At 34.9% G+C, this 18,713-nt stretch overlaps 1 protein-coding gene across 2 annotated transcripts in view; it reads left to right on the top strand.

The window, feature by feature from the left end:
* The window catches only part of GLMN (glomulin, FKBP associated protein), a 49,782-nt gene that overhangs the window by 27,179 nt on the left and 3,890 nt on the right, over window positions 1-18,713 (top strand). The window contains exons 15-17 of one of the 2 annotated variants that reach the window (XM_063105638.1): window positions 451-557; window positions 1,250-1,313; window positions 5,082-5,176. In XM_063105638.1, the coding sequence (XP_062961708.1) occupies window positions 451-557; window positions 1,250-1,313; window positions 5,082-5,168 (258 nt within the window). In that variant the 3' untranslated portion in view covers window positions 5,169-5,176. Of the gene's footprint in view, window positions 1-450; window positions 558-1,249; window positions 1,314-5,081; window positions 5,177-18,713 lie in introns of those variants that run through there. The other variant, XM_063105637.1, reaches the window with a different exon arrangement.

Below are 18,713 nucleotides of genomic sequence, written 5' to 3'. Positions count from 1 at the left end.
GAGGAAGGAAGGGAGGGAAGGATGAATAGGTGGAGCATAGAGAATTTTTAGGGCAACAAAATTATTCTGTATGATGCTGTCACGGTGAATATATGGCGTTATGCATTTGGCAAAACCTGTAGAACTGTGCAACACAAAGAGTGATCGTAATGTAAAATTGCGTTAATAGTAATATAATCAATATTGGTTCATAATTGTAATAAATGTACCACAGTAATGTAACATGTTAATAGGAAAAACTGTGTGTGTGTGGGGGGGACTATCTTTACTTTCTGCTCAATTTCTCTGTAAACCTAAAACTGCTGTAAAAATAAAGTCTGTTACTTAGAAAAATATGTATATATTTTAAATGTTTAATAGTTTGTTTTTATAGTGTCAAGGTATTAGAAAAACACATGATTTATCAAGCTGTTTTTTAAAGCCTTTCCCAATTTTTCTTTTGCTTTACAGACAACATATAACAAATGGTTTACAGGACCACAGCTGATTTCTCTTCTAGATTTGGTACTCTTTCTTCCAGAGGGGGCTGAAACAGATTTACTGCAAAACTCGGATAGGTGAGATGACCATTACTAAGGTTTACTAATAGTAAATTCAGAATAAAATGTGAAACCTCTGCTTAGGGAATCTAAATTAATGAAACGTATTTTCCTGTGATTTTATGTTCTATGGCTAATTCATAAATTACACAAGATTTTCATACTTTAAGTTATTATATAATATATAGAAACAAAATCAAAAACAGATGAATGTCCAACACTATTATTTTTACCTTTGATGTATCCAGAATTGCATAGGGATTTGCAACTATAGCATTATGACTAAAAACTAAGAACCTCATATATATAACTTATAAACTCATGTGTTTGGGTTTTTTGTTTGTTTTTTGTATACAATATATAATTTCACTTTCAGTGTACTAGAATGGATGTTGAGAAGTGGTTGTAATCATTTACAAAAGGAATCTTAAAATTAAGAAAGCAAGAGGCGGTGCTGTCAAGTATTAAAGGTAGCAAGACTCATTTGAGGGAAAAAATGATATAGTAATTTTCACAATTGTATTTTGTGAACTTAAATGGAAAACAAGAGTGATAAGTTTTTACTGCTCCAAAAGATATATTGATGGGAATAGTTTCTAATGGCAAACATAATTATAAATATTTATACAGGGCATTAATTTACTTTATTCATTAAAGTTGTTGATTATAAATATACTGTAAGTAACAAATTACATATTTTTAATTAACAGGATTATGGCTTCATTAAATTTATTGAGGTATTTGGTCATTAAAGATAATGAAAATGACAATCAAGTAAGTGAATTATTTGAACAAGAAACTGTGAGTATATTCAACATGCATAGGGAATGTTTTGAATTTTTTTTTGATCATTACCCACTTAAGCTAGTATTTAATATCTTAACCCAGTTACAAAGGCTGGGAAAAGTGCCGACAATTATTTCATAACCTGAAGTTAATTTCCATGAGAATTTCCCCCCACATCCAGCTTCACTTTCCCTTTCCATTTTCTACAGTACCCATGCTCTCTTGCTGAAAGTATTTTTCAGCTCTGTTGGGTAGATTAGTTGCAAGTCCTAAGTTAACAACCTTGTGGAACTCAACATATATTGGGGTGTTTTGTTCTGATTCCTCCACCTATAATCTATAACTTAAGTGTAAGTTATATAAAATAAAATAATCTTGATATTTTAGTAGTGCATCTTTAGGCATGACAAATTGAAGCATTTTCAGCACTACAACTGAATTTGTTAACAGCGTTTTTTAGATAATGTGTAGGAAGTTGGATTTTTTTTTTTTAAGTAGCACATCATTAGAAGTATTCAATAAATAGAAAACTGTTTGAGGTAGATTTGTTGTATAGTACAATTATACTTGCTTTTTATCTTCTCTTTCTATCTACCCTATTCTAATAATTGCTTTCCCTATATGTGTCACTTCTATTAACTGTAACTACCTGAATCATGTGTTGATAATCTGTTTTTTTCCTTTAAGGAAATAATTGATTTTTATATAAAGATGCTGAAGAGATTCCTTTTTGATTAAGTAAATCATGATTAGCAGTTTCTTCTCTCTTGAAAGATCTAATAGATTAAGTTATGTGACCTCCTGTTCATCTCTCTTCAGCCAAAAATAGTTATTTGCTATCATTGACTAGTGCTTACTCTGTACCAGGTGCTATTTTTTTTTTCAACATTTTATTGTGAAAATTTCAAAATTACAGCAAATCACTAATTTACCCACCACCTACATTGTACCATTTTACTCTACTTGCTTCACTCCACCCTATGTCCATCCATCTTATTTTTTGATGTATTTCAAAGTAAGCTGCAGACATCAACATACTTTCCCCCAAATATTTTAGCATGGATGTCATTAAGTAGAGTTAAATATTTATCTGTAGTTTTTCTGAGCTAAAATTTACATAAAATGCACAAACTATAAGTGTACATTCACTGAATTTTATCAAATGCATAGATCTATGTTATCCAAACCTGTATCAAATATAGAACATTACCATCATCACAGGTTCTCTCCTGCCCCTTCCCAGATAATTTTGACCTCATAGCGCCACGTCCTTCCCCACCCCTGCCAGAGGGAACCACTATTCTGGCCAGGTACTATATATCATTTATTCCTCATAATACTGTAAGAAATGTACTTTTTATTTTTCCCTTTTCATAAATAATATAGGCATAAGAAAGATCATTAACTTGCACAAGGGCACATGTCTAGTAATGTATGCTATGAACCCAGAGAGTGGCCAGAACTTTTGAAATCACAAAAATAGAAAAGATATTATGTAAAATTCAGTGGCAGTAGAGGCCCTGAGGCTTCAGGAGGGTATCATTAGGGTAATAGATGAGTTTTTACGTTTTTAGTAATCAGGAAAGGCTGTACCTACATGAGATGATCTGATTTGCCTGACAGAAAAGGAATCTTATTGACTAGGATGGATAGATAGATTTTTTAGGTATAGTGTACAGTGTACTACAGAGGCAGCAGATAGGTCTCTGCCTAGGGAAGGAAGACTTGAGAGCGATTTAGCATTGTGCAATGTTGCTATGATAGCCATAGATAATGCCTCACTCTTATTTGGCATGAACATTTTGTGGTGAAGAAAAGAATGCAGCCTGCTTGTAGGACTGCCTCCTTCTTTAATGGTTTTTAAAATTTTTTCTTACGGGTCGAATATTCCAAATTATTGCCATGTAATTTACCATAAGAATTATAATACCAGGGAAATTAGCAAAAAATCAGTCCAGGATGACAACCTGACATCTTTGAGGCAGCTTAAGAACCTGTTCCTCACGGAAGCATTTTTCCCAAGTGCAGGAGTAGGTCATGTGTAAAAATGAGAGGCGAATTTGTTCATTGTGGTTAATCAAAAAATGACCGCTTCTGAATTTTGGTTAAAGGAAAAACAAAATGATACTCTGGCAATGCCAAATTGTAGGGCATTTTATTCAAAATGACTCCTATCAGTATCAGTTAAGCATGCTGAGAGGGTAACTAGTCAGGAGAAAAACTGAAGCACAGTCAGAAAGGAAAATTAGATGAGAACAGAAACATTCAAATACAAAGACAACAAAATGGTTCATATTTGAATAATAATCCATTGCTTTTCCTGCTATTTTGGGTTACTGTCAACTGATGTATTTTTTTCATGAGCCATTCCCCTCTTCACCTTTCTATTTCATGCCTCTTCATCTTCCTGCATAAGTTATAGGCACCCTCTCCCAAACTTTAACTTAACATAACTTTTCTTCAATATTGTGGTATAAATTATGCCCCTTAGTTTTTTTTACCTAATGTTCTCTATTTCATGGATATCTTTAAATAATTATTAGTTGTTTTAAAGTACATTAATCTTTTCTAATATATAGCCCATGATTATCCCTTACTTTTTGTCCTGACCACTTGAATCCTTTCCCATCCACCTGTTTACCCATTCTTCTTCCTAAATAATTTGTAATTGTTATACGTAGAATAAAAGCAGGATCAAGGGAAAAAATGAGATTGTAAAGGCCATAGATAAACATCAGGAATTTTTAAAAATTGAAATGTATAATGTGTAATGTATGTGTATCTGCTTTTCATTTAGGAGAAAACTGTAAATATCTTGCATATATACACATACATCTAATTCTGTATAATCCGTATTTTAGGTTCTCATTTAAGTTGTTTCTTTCTTCAAGATTAAGACATATCCCTTGCGTGATATTTACAGAGCCAAGTGACTTAAGGTGATAGAAATTTCTTAATATTTCCAGTGATAGAAGTTCTGTAATATATTACTTCATAAATAAGGAGACATATATAAATTAGGAGAAAGGGAAAGCTAGGTTTTGTTCATGTCCTTTTTATTTCTTTAGTATCATGATTGACTGTATCCTTTGCCAGGTCCCCTATCTGTTCTGGCAATAAATTTTCTTGTGGTGTAGAACTGCCCTGTCTCCTTTTTGTGAGATAGGCTGCAGTGAATTTTAAATGTATAATTAAGTTTTAGCACTGGAAAGATTTTAGAACTATTACATTCATGAGTCTACTGGGTTATGTAATTAAAAACAAGTATTTGTGAGCATTTCAAATTTTAATCCTTATTAGAACTATTTTTTTAAATTTTAAGTTACTTCTAGACATTGAAGATGAAATCTTAAAATGATTTTCTTTTTTTTGTGTGTGGTGAACTGATACACTACCATTTTTTTTTTAATTAAAAAAAATTTTTTTAATTTAATTTTATTTTATCAATATACAATGTGGTTGATTATTGTGGCCCATTACCAAAACCTCCCTCCCTCCTCCTTCTCCCCCCATCCCTCCCAACAAACTCCTTTCTGTTTGCTTGTCATATCAATTTCAAGGAATTATAATTGTTGTGTCTTCTTCCCTCCCCCCCCACCCCCCAGGTTATTTGTGTATTTATTTATTTTTAACTCCCACAAATAAGTGAGAACATGTGATATTTCTCTTTCTGTGCTTGACTCGTTTCACTTAATATAATTTTCTCTAGGTCCATCCATGTTGTTGCAAATGGCAGTATTTTGTTCTTTTTTATAGCAGAGTAGTATTCCATTGTGTAGATATTCCATATCCACTCATCCGATGATGGACATTTGGGCTGGTTCCAACTCTTGGCTATTGTAAAGAGTGCTGCGATGAACATTGGGGAACAGGTATACCTTCGACTTGATGATTTCCATTCCTCTGGGTATATTCCCAGCAGTGGGATAGCTGGGTCGTATGGTAGATCTATCTGCAATTGTTTGAGGAACCTCCATACCATTTTCCATAGAGGCTGCACCATTTTGCAGTCCCACCAACAATGTATGAGAGTTCCTTTTTCTCCACAACCTTGCCGGCATTTATCGTTCACAGTCTTTTGGGTTTTAGCCATCCTAACTGGGGTTAGATGGTATCTCAGTGTGGTTTTGATTTGCATTTCCCGAGTGTTGAGTGATGTTGAGCATTTTTTCATGTGTCTTTTGGCCATTCGTATATCTTCCTTTGAGAAATGCCTATTTAGCTCTTTTGCCCATTTTTTAATTGGGTTACTTGTTTTTTTGTTGTAAAATTGTTTCAGTTCCTTGTGTATTCTGGATATTAATCCTTTGTCAGATGTATATTTTGCAAATATTTTCTCCCACTCTGTTGGTTGTTTTTTAACTCTGTTAATTGTTTCTTTTGCTGTGCAGAAGCTTTTTAGTTTGATATAATCCCATTTGTTTATTTTTCCTTTGGTTGCCCATGCTTTGGGGGTCATATTCATGAAGTCTGTGCCCAGTTTTTAATTACTCACTCTGCTGTATTCCCTCTCTAAAATGGAGATGCCATTACAAATTAGAAAGGAAGGATGGGACTACTCGATAATCAGTGCTGGGTAATTTGGCATCTATATGGGGGGAGGGGCAGGAATTAGATACTTATCTCACATAATATACAAAACAGAATTCCAAACGGATTAAAGACTCTAAGTGAAGAAGAAATTTTTAGAACACATTATAGGAGAATATCTGTGTGACCTAAGGGTAGGGAATAGTTTTTTGTATAAAGCAGTACTAACCACAAAAGAAAAATTTGATAAACCTAATGACAATAAAACTAAAATCAATTCAGGAAAAGAAAAAACCTACAGAATGAAAAAACCACAAAGAAAATGTACAAACTGAAAAAACCACAGAGAAAAAAGTGTTTGGTGCGTGTGTGTTTATGTGCATGTGTGTATCTCTTCATCCATCTAGTAATTAATATCAAAAATAGCTAAGTACAAAGCAAGAAGAAAAAGACTACAAATTCGAAAAAGAGGCAAAGGATACATACATGTTGAACAGGCAGCTCACAGAGGAAGAAACCCAAATGGCCAGTAATCACAAGAAAAGATTCCCAATCTCACCAGAGTTTATGGAAATGTAACTTAAAACTTCAATGAGATACCATTTTGCACCCATCAGAATAGGAAATTTAAAAAGGTGGGTTGCATAGGTGAGGGTATGGAACAGTGATGAAACAAATCGGTATAATTACTTTTGGAGAGCAATTTGGCATTATCCAGTAAAGTTGAAGTTATGAATATGCTCTGAGTCATGAAATCAATTTTGTGGGTGAGACCAGCAATTTTTACAAAATAAAATAGAGTTACTAGAATTGGGTTGCTTTCACAGATTCTTAATGCTAGACACATTGCAACAAATTCTGTGGCCTGTTGCAAAGAATAATGTGAGAAAGTGGAGGGGATACGACAAATTGGTTAGGAATAAAGTGTTTACTGTATTGCTCGCCAACATCTCATATGATGCATTTAATCATCACTTTGGCCATTACCAGAGCAGAAAGGTTAACACTGCACAGTTTAATTTTTATAGTAACCCAGCTTGTAATTAGTTATGAATTTTATCTGCTGTCTGTAAAATTGTCAAGTTTTACAATCAAATTTTTTTCTTTTTTAAAAATTAATTTATTGAAACATGATCGTACATATCTGTGGGGTACAGTGTTGGTTATCAATACCTGTGTGCGATATGTGATGTTCAAATCAGGATAATTAGTATATTCAACATTACACAAAGTAATGATTGTTTGTGGCCCTTTACCAATTTCTCACTAACCCCTCTCCCCATCCTCCTTTCCCACCTCTGGTGGCCTTAGTACTGTTCTCTCTTTTTGAAAGATCAGTGAATTATGTGGTTGTTATATCCTCCTTTCTTTTTTTTATTTATTTGTTTATTTTTTTAGCTCCCACTTATGATTGAAGACGTAGTGTTTCTCTTTCTTTGCCTGGCTTATTTCACTTAACATAATTTTGTTTATCCATGTTGCTGCAATTGGCAGAATTTCATTCTTTTTTGTGGTGGAGTGTATTACATTGTGTATATATACCACATTTCCCTTATCCAGTCATCTGTTGGTGGACATTTAGGTTGGTTCCAACTCTTGGCTATTTTAAATAGAACCATGATAAGCATGGGAGTGCAGGTATCCCTTTGACATGATGGTTTCCATTCCTTTGGGTATACACCCAGCACCCAGGAGTAGGATTGCTGGATCATATGGCAGTTCTATCTATAGTTGTTTCAGTAACCTCCGTACTGTTTTCCATATGGCTGTGCTAATTTACAGTCCCACCAACAGTGTAGGAGGGTTCCTCTTTCTCTGAATCCTTGCTAGCATTTTTTATTATCTTTTTGATAATGGCCAGTCTGATCGGGGTGAGATGATATCTTGGTGTGGTTTTGATTTGCATTTCCCTGATGTTTAGTGATGCTGAGCTTTTTTTCTTGTGTCTGTTGGCCATTTGTATATCTTCTTTTGAGAAATGCCTACTTAGCTCCTTTACACATTTATTAATTAGGCTACCTGTTTTTGTTTGTTTGTTTGTTTGTTTTTTACTGTTAATTTGTTTGAATTCCTTGTATATTCTGGATATTAATCCCTGTCGATGCTTAGTTTAAAAATATTTTCTCCCATTCTGTAGCTTGTCTTTTCGCACTGTTGTTTATTTTGCTGTGCTGAAGCTTTTTAGTTTGATATAATCCTATTTATTTTTTCTTTTCTTGCCTGTACTTTCTTTGCCCAGTTCTACTTCCTTCCATAAGTGTTTCCTTTATGTTTTCTTTTGAGAGTTTTATAGTTCCAAGTCTTACGTTTAAGTCTTTAATCTATTTTGAGTTCATTTTGGTATGGCGAGATGTATGGGTCTAGTTTCATTCTTCTGCATGTGGATGTCCACTTTTCCCAGCACCATTTATTGAAGAGACAATCTTCTCCCTAAGGTATGTTCTTATTGCCTTTGTCAAAGATTAGTTGGCTCTAATTATTTCGGTTGATTTCTGGGTTCTCTGTTCTGTTCCATTGGTCCAAGTGTCTATTTTTACACCAGTGTCATGTTGTTTTGGTTATCATAATATAGTTTTGTAGTATAATTCGAAGTCAGGTAGTGTAATGTCCCTAGCTGTTTCTTTTTTTTAATCAGGATTGCTTTGGCTATTCAGGGTCTTTTTTTGTTCCATATGAATGTTAGGATTGTTCTTTCTATTTCTGTGAAAAATGCCATTGGTATTTTGATGTGGATTTCACTGAATCTGTAGATCACTGTGGGTATATGGACATTTTCACAATGTTAATCTAATCCAAAAGCATGGAATGTCTTTCCATGTTTTTGTGTCCTCTTTAATTTCTTTCAGCAGTGATCTGTAGTTCTTACTGTAGAGATCTTTCACCTCCTTGTTTAAATTGATTCCTAGGTATTTTATTTTTTTTGGCGACTATGCTAAATGGGCTTGCTTTCTTGATTTCTTTTTCTGCTAGCTCATTGTTGGAGTATAAAAATGCTACTGATTTTTGTATGTTGATTTTGTATCCTGCAACTTTACTGAAGCTGTTTATCAGCTCTAAAAGTTTTTTCTCTATATAGGATCATGTCATCAGCAATGGACAGTTTGACATCATCTTCTCCATTCTGGATGCTCTTTCTCTTCTTTGATTGCTCTGGCTAGTATTTCCAATACTATATTAAATAGGAGTGGTAAGAGTGGGCATCCTTGTCTTGTTCCTGTTCTTAAAAGTTCTTTTCCCCATTCAGGATGATATTGGCAGTGCGTTTGTCATATATGGCTTTTGTTGTGTTGAGATATTTTCTTTCCGTACCTAATTTGCTGAGACTTTTTTTCTGTGTTTGTTCAGATAATCATATGTTGTTTGTTCTTGATTTTGTTGATATGGTTTATCACATTTATTGACTTGTGTATGTTCACCCATCCTTGCATCCCTGGGATGAATCCCACTTGATCATGGTGTATAATTTTTTAGATGTCTTGCTGTATTCTGTTTGCTAATATTCTTCAGAGATATTGGCCTAAGGTTATCTTTTTTCGTGTATCTCTGTCTGGTTTTAGTATCAGGGTGATGCTGGCCTCATAGAATGAGTTTAGGAGAATGGCCTCTGTTTGAATTTTTTGGAATACTTTGGAGAGAATTGGTATTAATTCCTCCTTAAAGATTTGGTGGAATTCAGCAGTAAAGCCATCAGGCCCTGGGCTTTTCTTTGTTGAGAGACTGCTGATTTCTACTTCAATCTCATTGCTTGTTATTGGTCTGTTTTGGTTTTCTATTTCTTTTTGGTTCAGTCTTGGTAGTTTGTATGTGTCCAGAAACTTATCTGTTTCCTCCAGGTTTTCAAATTTCTTGGTGTGTAGTTGTTTATAATAGCCTCTAAGGATTGTTTGTATTTTTGTGGTATTGGTTGTAATGTCTCCTTTTTCATTTCTGATTTTTGTTATTTTGGTCTTCTCACTTCTTTTTTTAGTTAGCCTAGCTAGTGGTTTGTCTATTTTGTTTATCTTCTCAAAAAACCAACTTTTCTTTCATTCATCTTTTTTGTCATTTTTTGGGTCTCCATTTTATTTAGTTCAGCTGTGATCTTAATTATTTCTTTCCATTTACTAATTTGGGGATTGTTCTTGTTTTTCTAATTATTTGAGGTGTAGCATTAGGTTGTTTATTTGAAATCTTTCTTTTCTTTTGATGTAAGTATTTATTGCAATAAACTTCCCTCTTACTATTGCTTTTGCCGTTTCCCACAGGTTTTGGTATGATGTGTCTTTATTTTCATTAGTTTCAAAAAACGTTTTGATTTCCAGTTTAATTTCTTCTTGGACCTATTGGTTGTTCAGGAGCATGTTGTTTAATTTCCATGTATTTGTATAGTTTCCAAAGTTTCACTTGTTGCTGATTTATAGTTTTAATCCATTGTGGTCTGAAAAGATACTTGAATTGATATTAGTTTTAAAAATTTGTTAAGACTTGCTATTTGACCTAACATGTGGTCTTTCTTAAAGAATGTTCCATGTGCTGATGAGAAGAATGTATATTCTGTAGTTCTTAGATGAAATGTTCAGAGATATCTGCCACATCCAGTTGGTCTAAAGTGTAGTTTAAATTCTGTGTTTCTCTGTTGACTGTTGCCCAGATGATCTGTCCAGTGCTGAGAGAAGGTTGTTCAGGTCCCCAGGTATTGCCACATTTGGGTCTGTCTCTTTCTTTAGGTCTAATAGTGTTTGCTTTATATATCTGGATGCTCCAGTGTTGGGTGCATATATGTTTATGATTGTTATGTCTTCTTGCTGGATAGATCCCTTCATCATTACATAGTGGCCTTGTCTCTTTTAATGGTTTTTGGTTTGAAGTCTATTTTATCTGATAAAAGAATAGCTACTTCTGCTTAGTTTTGGCACCCATTTGCATGGTATATCTTTTTCCATCCCTTCATTGTTATTCTGAGTGTGTTTTTATAGGTGAGGTCAGTCTCTTGAACACAGCATATAGTTGGGTCTAGCTTTTAATAATCCAGTCAGTCAGTCTGTGTCTTTTGAGTGGGAATTTAATCCATTTACTTTTAGGGTTGTTATTGAAAGGTATTGTCTTATTCTTGGCATTTTATTGATTTTTGTTTAGATATTTTAAATGTCTTTTGTTCCTTTCTGCCCCTTTTATTGTTTGTCTTCTGTGTTTATTGGGTTTTTTGAGGTGGTAAGATACAGTTTCCTTCTCTTTCTCATTTGCATTTTTGTTCTACCAGTGGGTTTTATTCTTGTGTATTCATGGTAGTGATTATCATCTTTCAGATTCCAATTGCAAGACTCCCTTGAGGATTTCTTACAGGGCTGGTTGCATGGTGGTGATCTCCTGAGGTTTTTGTCTGGGAAATACACTTTCTCCTTCATTTTTGAAGAATAGCCCTGCTGGGTATAGAGTTCTTGGCTGGCAGTTTTTTTCTTTTACTACTTTGAATATATCATCCTGTTTTGTTCTGGTCTGTAGAGTTTCTGTTGTGAATTCTACTGTTAATCTGATGGGGGTTATAGATGATTTGATGCTTTTCACTTTCTGTTTTTAAGATTTTTCTGTTTGTCTTTGAGCTTTGCCAGTTTGACTATAATGTTTCTTGGAGAGGGCCTTTTGGATTGAATCTGTCTGGAGATCTTTGAGCCTCTTGGATCTGAAGGTCCATGTCTCTCCCTATACCTGGGAAGTTTACCATTATTTCATTGAATAGGTTTTCAATGCCTTTTCCTTTCTCTACTCCTCCCAGAACACCCATGATTTGGATGTTTGCATGCTTCAAGTTGTCTGCTAGCTCTCTTAGATTTTCTTCATTTCAAAAAAAATTTTTGTTTTGGTCTGGGTTATTTTGAAAAGACTATCTTCAAAATCAAAAATTCTCTCTTCTGCTTGAAGTAACCTGCTGCTTAAGCTCTCAAGTTATGTTTTTTATTTTGTCAAATGAATCCTTCAGTTCTAGTTCTGCCACATTATTTTTTAAGGCATTTATCTCATTGTAAATTTTCTCCATATCTTGGATCCTTTTTCTCATTTCATTATGTTGTCTAACTGAGTCTTCTCCTGTCTCATTGAGTGTCCTTAAGATTGTTGCTTGGAATTCCTTTTCAGTCATTTCAAGGGTTTCCTGCTCTGTGGGATCTGGTACTTTAGAATTTCTGTATTCCTGTGTCATATTTTCTTGTTTTTTTTTGTATTTCTAGTATCTCTATGTTGATGTCTGATCATCCTGTAAAGCAGTTGCTTCTATTACTCTGGAGTGGGCTTTGAGGAGAGAGACTTCCTCCTGTAGATGTGTTTTATATTGGTCATTAGTAGAGTATTTTAGTATTGTTTTTGGGTAGACATGGTAGTGTAGTCTCCGTGTAGATACTTTGGCCTTATTCAGTGTTAGAGTTGCATGGAGTTGCATGTGAGTGCCTCCATGAATGTAGGCACTGGGGCACTTAGTGATTCCTTGCTGAGGAGGTTAGTGACACTCTATGGGTTCATCAGTGACATGAGTGAGCTCTCTAGTTCCTGGGAGAAGAGCTTGGGTGCCCTGTCACTCTCTGGCTGGGGTGGGTATCCCTGGGTGGGCTTGTTAGCACCCTGGCTAGTGTCCCTTGACCCTGATGGGTGCACTGGGGTATATTGGACCTCCTCAGTTTGAATGGGTGACACCGAGTGGAGTTTCTCTTTCCTGTTTTCTACAGGCAGAGGCCCCTTCTGGGTCTTTGCTTGCCTTGGTTGGGGGATGAGTTGGTGGTGATTTGGGAATTTTCTTTTTCTCTGTTTGGGTTTCTGCACTCTTGGTAGATTCCATGTGTATCTCTTCCTGGATCAAAACAGTCACATGGGCTGCTTATGTATCTCCCACCCTCAGGTGTGCTACTGTGTGTGGTGGCGTAATTCCCACTGTGGGTTGGGCCACTGGTTCATGGGTCAGTGCTTGCTGACCTCTTTAACTAGGCTTTGCTGGTTACTCTCATTTTATCAGTACAGTTGAGTGGTAAGCAGGCTACCTGCATGTTGGCATAGCTGCTGCTTTGGTGGCGAGCTGCCCCTGCAATGGCATTGGCTGTGGTGGACCACCCACATGGTTGCCCATGCCTCCTATAATCAAATTTTTAAAATAATTTTTCCATGTGTTTTCTTAATGAACTTTATTGAGGGAGACTTTCCTTTTTTCAAATTTATTACTATTGTAAAATTTTAATGTAGCATATATAAATTTGCACTCAAAGTCTATTTTTATTAGAAGAAAAATAATAAAAAGAAGTAAAAACAGAAGTATGTTCAATTTGATCTGTTGGATCTGAAATTTTAAATCATGACAATATTGAGAAAAATAGTATCTCTATAATCAGCACACTTTGACTTCATTTGAGCCACATTCTAAAAAGATAGAAATAAGTGTAGGACTTTAAAGTTAAGATTATTTAAAGTACAGTTTCATCAAAAGTAAAAACCCAATGAAAATGATATACTCTAATATGTTGGTAATAACAGTTTTCTTGCAAATGAAAGCCTAAAACCTTCAAAATTAAAGATGCTGAGAAATACATGGAACTTGTGAATAAGGCCCCTAATATTGAAAGATGAAAACTTGCCAACATATGTTTTTAATTTTCCTAAAAGTTAATTTAAAAAAAAAACTTTATTATTAGTGTATATAATTGCATATCATTTGGCAAAAGAGAAAATGGCTCACAATGAGCTGGACAAATTAGTTTCTAGCATATATGGATAATATGCATACAGTGTTTGATAAGTTTATTGATTTATTCAAAAGTATTTTTTAATGGTAATACAATGTTTTATCAAATCTATTACTAAGAAAAATTTAGATACAAAGCTTATGCTTCTGGATGAGAGGCCTATTATAAATTGTTCAATAATTTTAATTAATATCTGATTTTAGCAAAATAATATGATGTATTGTCAAACATAATCTTAAATGCATCTAAAGATTAACTATATTTATTGAATTGGAAACACCCTAAGGCTTATTAATACTTAAAGTGAAAAGTTTTTAAAGGAATGACAAATGATAGATCAGCAACTATGGCAGTTTTTTTTAGAGCAGTTGTAGATCATACAAAATTGAGAGGAAGGTACAGAGATTTCACATAAATCCCCCATTACCGACATCACCTACCAGTGTTACAATTGATGAACCTACATTAACACAGCATAATAACCCAAGGGTCATTATTTACATTAGGGTTTTTTTTTTTTTGCACCTGGCCAGTATGGGGATCCGAACCCTTGAACTTGGTGTTATCAGCACTATGCTCTAACCAAGTGAGCTAACCAGCCAGCCCCCTACATTATGATTCACTCTTGGTTTTGTACATTCTGTGGGTTTGTACAAATGTATAATGATATGTATCCATCATTATGCAGAGTAGTTTTGCTGCCCTAAAAATCCTCTGTGCTCCTCCTATTCATCTCTCTCCCTATCCCCCAACTCCTGGCAACAACTGATCATTTTACTGTTTGTTTTTACTGTTTTACTTTTTCTAGAATGTCATATAGTTGGAATTGGTCTTTTCAGATTGGCTTCTTTTACTTAGTAATATGCATTTAAGATTCCTGCAGGTCTTTTCATGGTTTGATAGTTCATTTCTTTTTAACACTTACTATCCCATTGTCTGGTTGCACCACAGTTTATTTATCCATTCACTTACTGAAAAATGTCTTGGTTGCCTGCAAGTTTTGGCAGTTATAAATAAAGCTGCTATAAACATCCACGTGCAGGTTTTTGTGGGGGCATCTATTTTCAGCTCCTTTGGGTAGATACCAACAAGCATGATTGCTGGGTTGTATGGTAAGAGTATGTTTAATTTTGTAGGATAGCGCCATATTGTCACTTTTTCTTTATATAGATCCAAGTTTCTGGCCTATATTATTTTCCTGTTCTTTAAAGAACTTTGAAAATTTGCAGGCAAGTCTACTGGCAACAATTTCCCTCAACTTTTGTTTGTCTGAGAAAATCTTTATTTCTCCTTCACTTGCAAAGGATAACTTCATAGGACACAGAATTCTAGGTTGATGTTTTTTCCTTCTCAATAACTTAAATATTTCACTTCACTTTCTTCTTGTTTGCATGGTTTCTGAGAATTAAGATGTAATTCTTACCTTTGTTCTATTTATAGGTAAGTTGTTTTTTTCCTCCTCTGGCTTCTTTCAAGATTTTTTCTTCATCACTGATTTTCTGCAGTTTCAGTATGATATCCCTAGCTGTAGGGGTTTTTTTTGGCATTTGTCTTGCTTGGTGTTCTCTGAGCTTCCTGGATCTGTGGTTTGGTGTCTGACATTAATTTGGAGAAATTTTCAGTCATTATTGTTTCAAATATTTCTTCTGTTCCTTTCATTCTTTCTTTAGTATTCCCATTATGCATATGTTACATAAACCTTCTGTTGTTGTCTCACAGTCCTTGGATATTGTCGTCCCCCCCCATCCTTATTCTCTTTGCTTTCTATTTTGGGAGATTTCTGTTACTATATCCTCAAGTTCAGAGATTCTTTCCTCAGCAGTGTCCAGTCTACTAACGAGCCTGTCAAAGGCATACTTTATTTTTGTTGCAGTGTTTTGGATCTCTAGCATTTCTTTTTGGCTCTTTCTTAGGATTTCCATCTCTCTGTTGACATTGCTCATCTGTTCTTGCATGCTGTTTACTTTATTAGAGCCCTTAGCATATTAATCATAGTTGTTTTAAAATTCCAGTTAATAATTCCTACATTGCTGCCATGTTTGGTTCTGATGTTTGCTCTGTCTTTTTAAGTTGTTTTTTGTCTGCTAGTATGTCTTGTAGCTTTTTCTTGATAGCTGGACAGATGTACCAGGTAAAAGGAACTGCTGTAAATAGGCCTTTAGTAATGTAGTAAGGCATGGGGAGGAAAATCAATTTTATAGTCCTATGATTTGGTCTCAGTCTTTTAGTGAGCCTATGCTTTGGACTATGAACTTTACAAATGCTTCACAGTTTTTGTCCCCCTACCCTTAGGTGGGACGGAAAGGCTGGAGCTGACAATACCCCTGCAGGTTAGGCTGTGGTTACCTAGTTTCTTCTGAGGCAGACCTTGCTAAGAAGAACAGTGCTCTGCTATATATCAAATGGTTCCTTCCCCTGACAGAATCAGGAGGGGATTTTTCTCTGATGTTTACTGATAGAACTCTTGGAGGAAACTTCACAAAAATGTGGGTGTGCCCCTATGCCTCCTGTAGTTTTTAACTCTCAGAGTTGCCCACACTGAGCCTCCAGTAATTCTTCAGTTACAGTTCAGGTATCCCTACCCTGGCACTGGTTTTTGCTGTGTTTTCCACTTCTGAGTCTTTCTGTTCTGGTCATTTCAACTCCCTGTATTTGCCTATATGTCTCTCCAATCTTCGGGTAGAGGCTTGCCTTGTGTCCTCACTTCTCTTATGAATCCAAGAAGAGTTGTTGATTTTTCAGTCTTTTCAGCTTTTTAGTTGGTATCAGGATGGAGTTTGGTATCAAGCTCCTTACATACGGAACCAGAAACTGGAAGTCTCCAATTATTTTTTTAAATGTTCAGAAGTACTACAAAAGTTGTTGGAAATCAGCATGTTTTATTTGGAAAGCTTTGGTTTCCAAAGAAATCCTTCCAGATCTTATAGTTGTAATTTAAAGGAGGTGAAAGATGTTTATTTTAAAAGTTCATTGAATGGCCAAACTCTTGAAATTTTTTTTCCATGATCAGAGTCAAGCAGAACCATTTACTGTGTTATATCCAAGTTCATATATTGCCCCTAAGGAAGATTCTAAGTAGGGCATATTTATGCAGAAATAATATTTATATTTTTCTGATTGAAAAGCAAATATTTTCAACTATTTGGAAATATTTTTAAAGATGATATTTGGGTATCATCAAAATTGGCATATGTGCCAGATTTCCTGGCAAGTAAGAAATGAAATTTGAAGTTATAGGGGAAACATGATTATATATTTCAATATGGCAAACATATCAATGGTTGCAAAAGACATCACTGTTATAGAAAGAAGGCTTAAATGTAATTGATTTAACTAATATATGTTCCTGACTTTATTACCAACATATTGAATAGAATATCATTAATAAACATAGTCTGAATATCATAATTATATAGTCTGAATATATCCAATATATAAATGAGATGTATTGTTATATCTCATTTCTCTGTGCAAACTTTTAATCATTACTTTCAAAAGGAGAAATTTGAAACATTAAAGGAGAATGTTGAATAAAAGATAAAAGATACATTTGCTTTTTAAAATCCTGAATCAGCAATTAGGTTAAACTTGTTGGCTGAAGAGAATTAATTAGTGAAGCTTAGTTCTTCATTTACACCAACGAACAAATATAAAACTTTAAACTTATCATCATTTTGGGAATAAGATTTAAAGAATTTTCATTATTAGTGTGATATCACAGTCAAGATATATATACATATATGGTTTCCATGTCTGAGTTTCTGTTCTGGCCATTTCAACTCCCTGTAATTGCCTATATGTCTCTCCAATCTTGGGGGCAGAGGTTTGCCGTGTGTCCTTACTTCTCCTATGGATCCAAGAAAAGTTGTTTTTTCAGTCTGTTCACCTTTTTAGTTTGTGTCAGGACAAAGTGGTGACTTCCAAGCTCCTTATACAGGTATATAGATATATATGTAACCTTGGTTTTTGTCCATGGTTCCTGGCTAATAATACCCATAGAGTTATTTTCTAAGTGACTTGTTATTTCCTAAAGTGAATAAAGTGATAAGCATATCTTTCGTCAAAGTATTTGGCATTTTGTCCTTGGTTCCTGAAGCATTTTCAGAACAGCTTCACAGAGATAAAGGTAAAAGCTTTTTTTCTCCCAAGGAAGGCCATAGAAACTAAAAATATACTCTAGTTTTCCCTCACCTTTCTGTCCTGGAGTTGGCCATAAAGAAATTCTCTGACTTACTTTGGCTGATTATAGGTCATAAGATTCCCACTTCAGGAAGGGGTCCTGCCCCATACCCAGGAGGAAGGAATGCTGCACAGAGAGGCCAAGAAGAATCTTGGAGAGGCCTCGCTAGGTTTCCCCACTGTCTATTAGTATTATATTCTTTTTGTTTCACCACATTTCTCTGCAGTTGTCCATGCTTCAATCCTTCCTATCCAGTGTAGTCTCCAGAAAAGGCCCAAGAGGGTATGCAGAGATTCCAGATAGCTGAACACATAGATGTTACTGGAGGGTAATGCCCCTGGAGAGGGCATGGAAGCTTTGTGGCCCTTCTCCCATACCTTGCCCTATGCATCTCTTCATCTGTATTCTTTGTAATATCCTTTATGACAAACCAGTAAACGTAAGTTGTTTCCCTGAGATCTGTGAGCCACTCTAGCAAATTGATGGAACCCAAGGAAGAGGTTGAGGTTGTGGAGCACAGGTAAAAAAACTTTGAGCTAACAATTGGTTTCAGAAGTGGAAGGAAGTCTTCTGGGACTGAGACCTCAACCTGTGGTATCTGATGCTATCTCCAAGAAGATATTGTTAGAATTGAACTGAATTAGAGGATGCCCAACTTATGTCCATTGTAGAACTGATTGCTTGTTTGCTGGTGGGAGGAAATCCTCACACAACTGGTGTCAAAAGCTGTTGTGAGATAGTGGGAGAAAATGAGTTTGCTTTTTCCACTAACTAAAACTGAAAAGGTGAGAGAAAAAATTTTCAACTTAGACCAACTTTTATAAAAGGGAAGATTTTCCTGTATTCTGGATAAAAATTCTTTATCAGGTGTGTTTTTTGCAAATATTTTTTTCCAGTCTATAGCTTGTGTTTTCATTATTTTAATAGTGGTTTTCAAAGAGCAGAAATTTTAATATTTATAAAGCCTAGCTTATCAAT

The sequence above is a fragment of the Cynocephalus volans genome, chromosome 8, assembly GCF_027409185.1.
Source record: "Cynocephalus volans isolate mCynVol1 chromosome 8, mCynVol1.pri, whole genome shotgun sequence".
In the NCBI taxonomy this organism is placed as follows: domain Eukaryota; kingdom Metazoa; phylum Chordata; class Mammalia; order Dermoptera; family Cynocephalidae; genus Cynocephalus; species Cynocephalus volans.
This window is presented reverse-complemented; position numbering and strand designations above follow the sequence as displayed.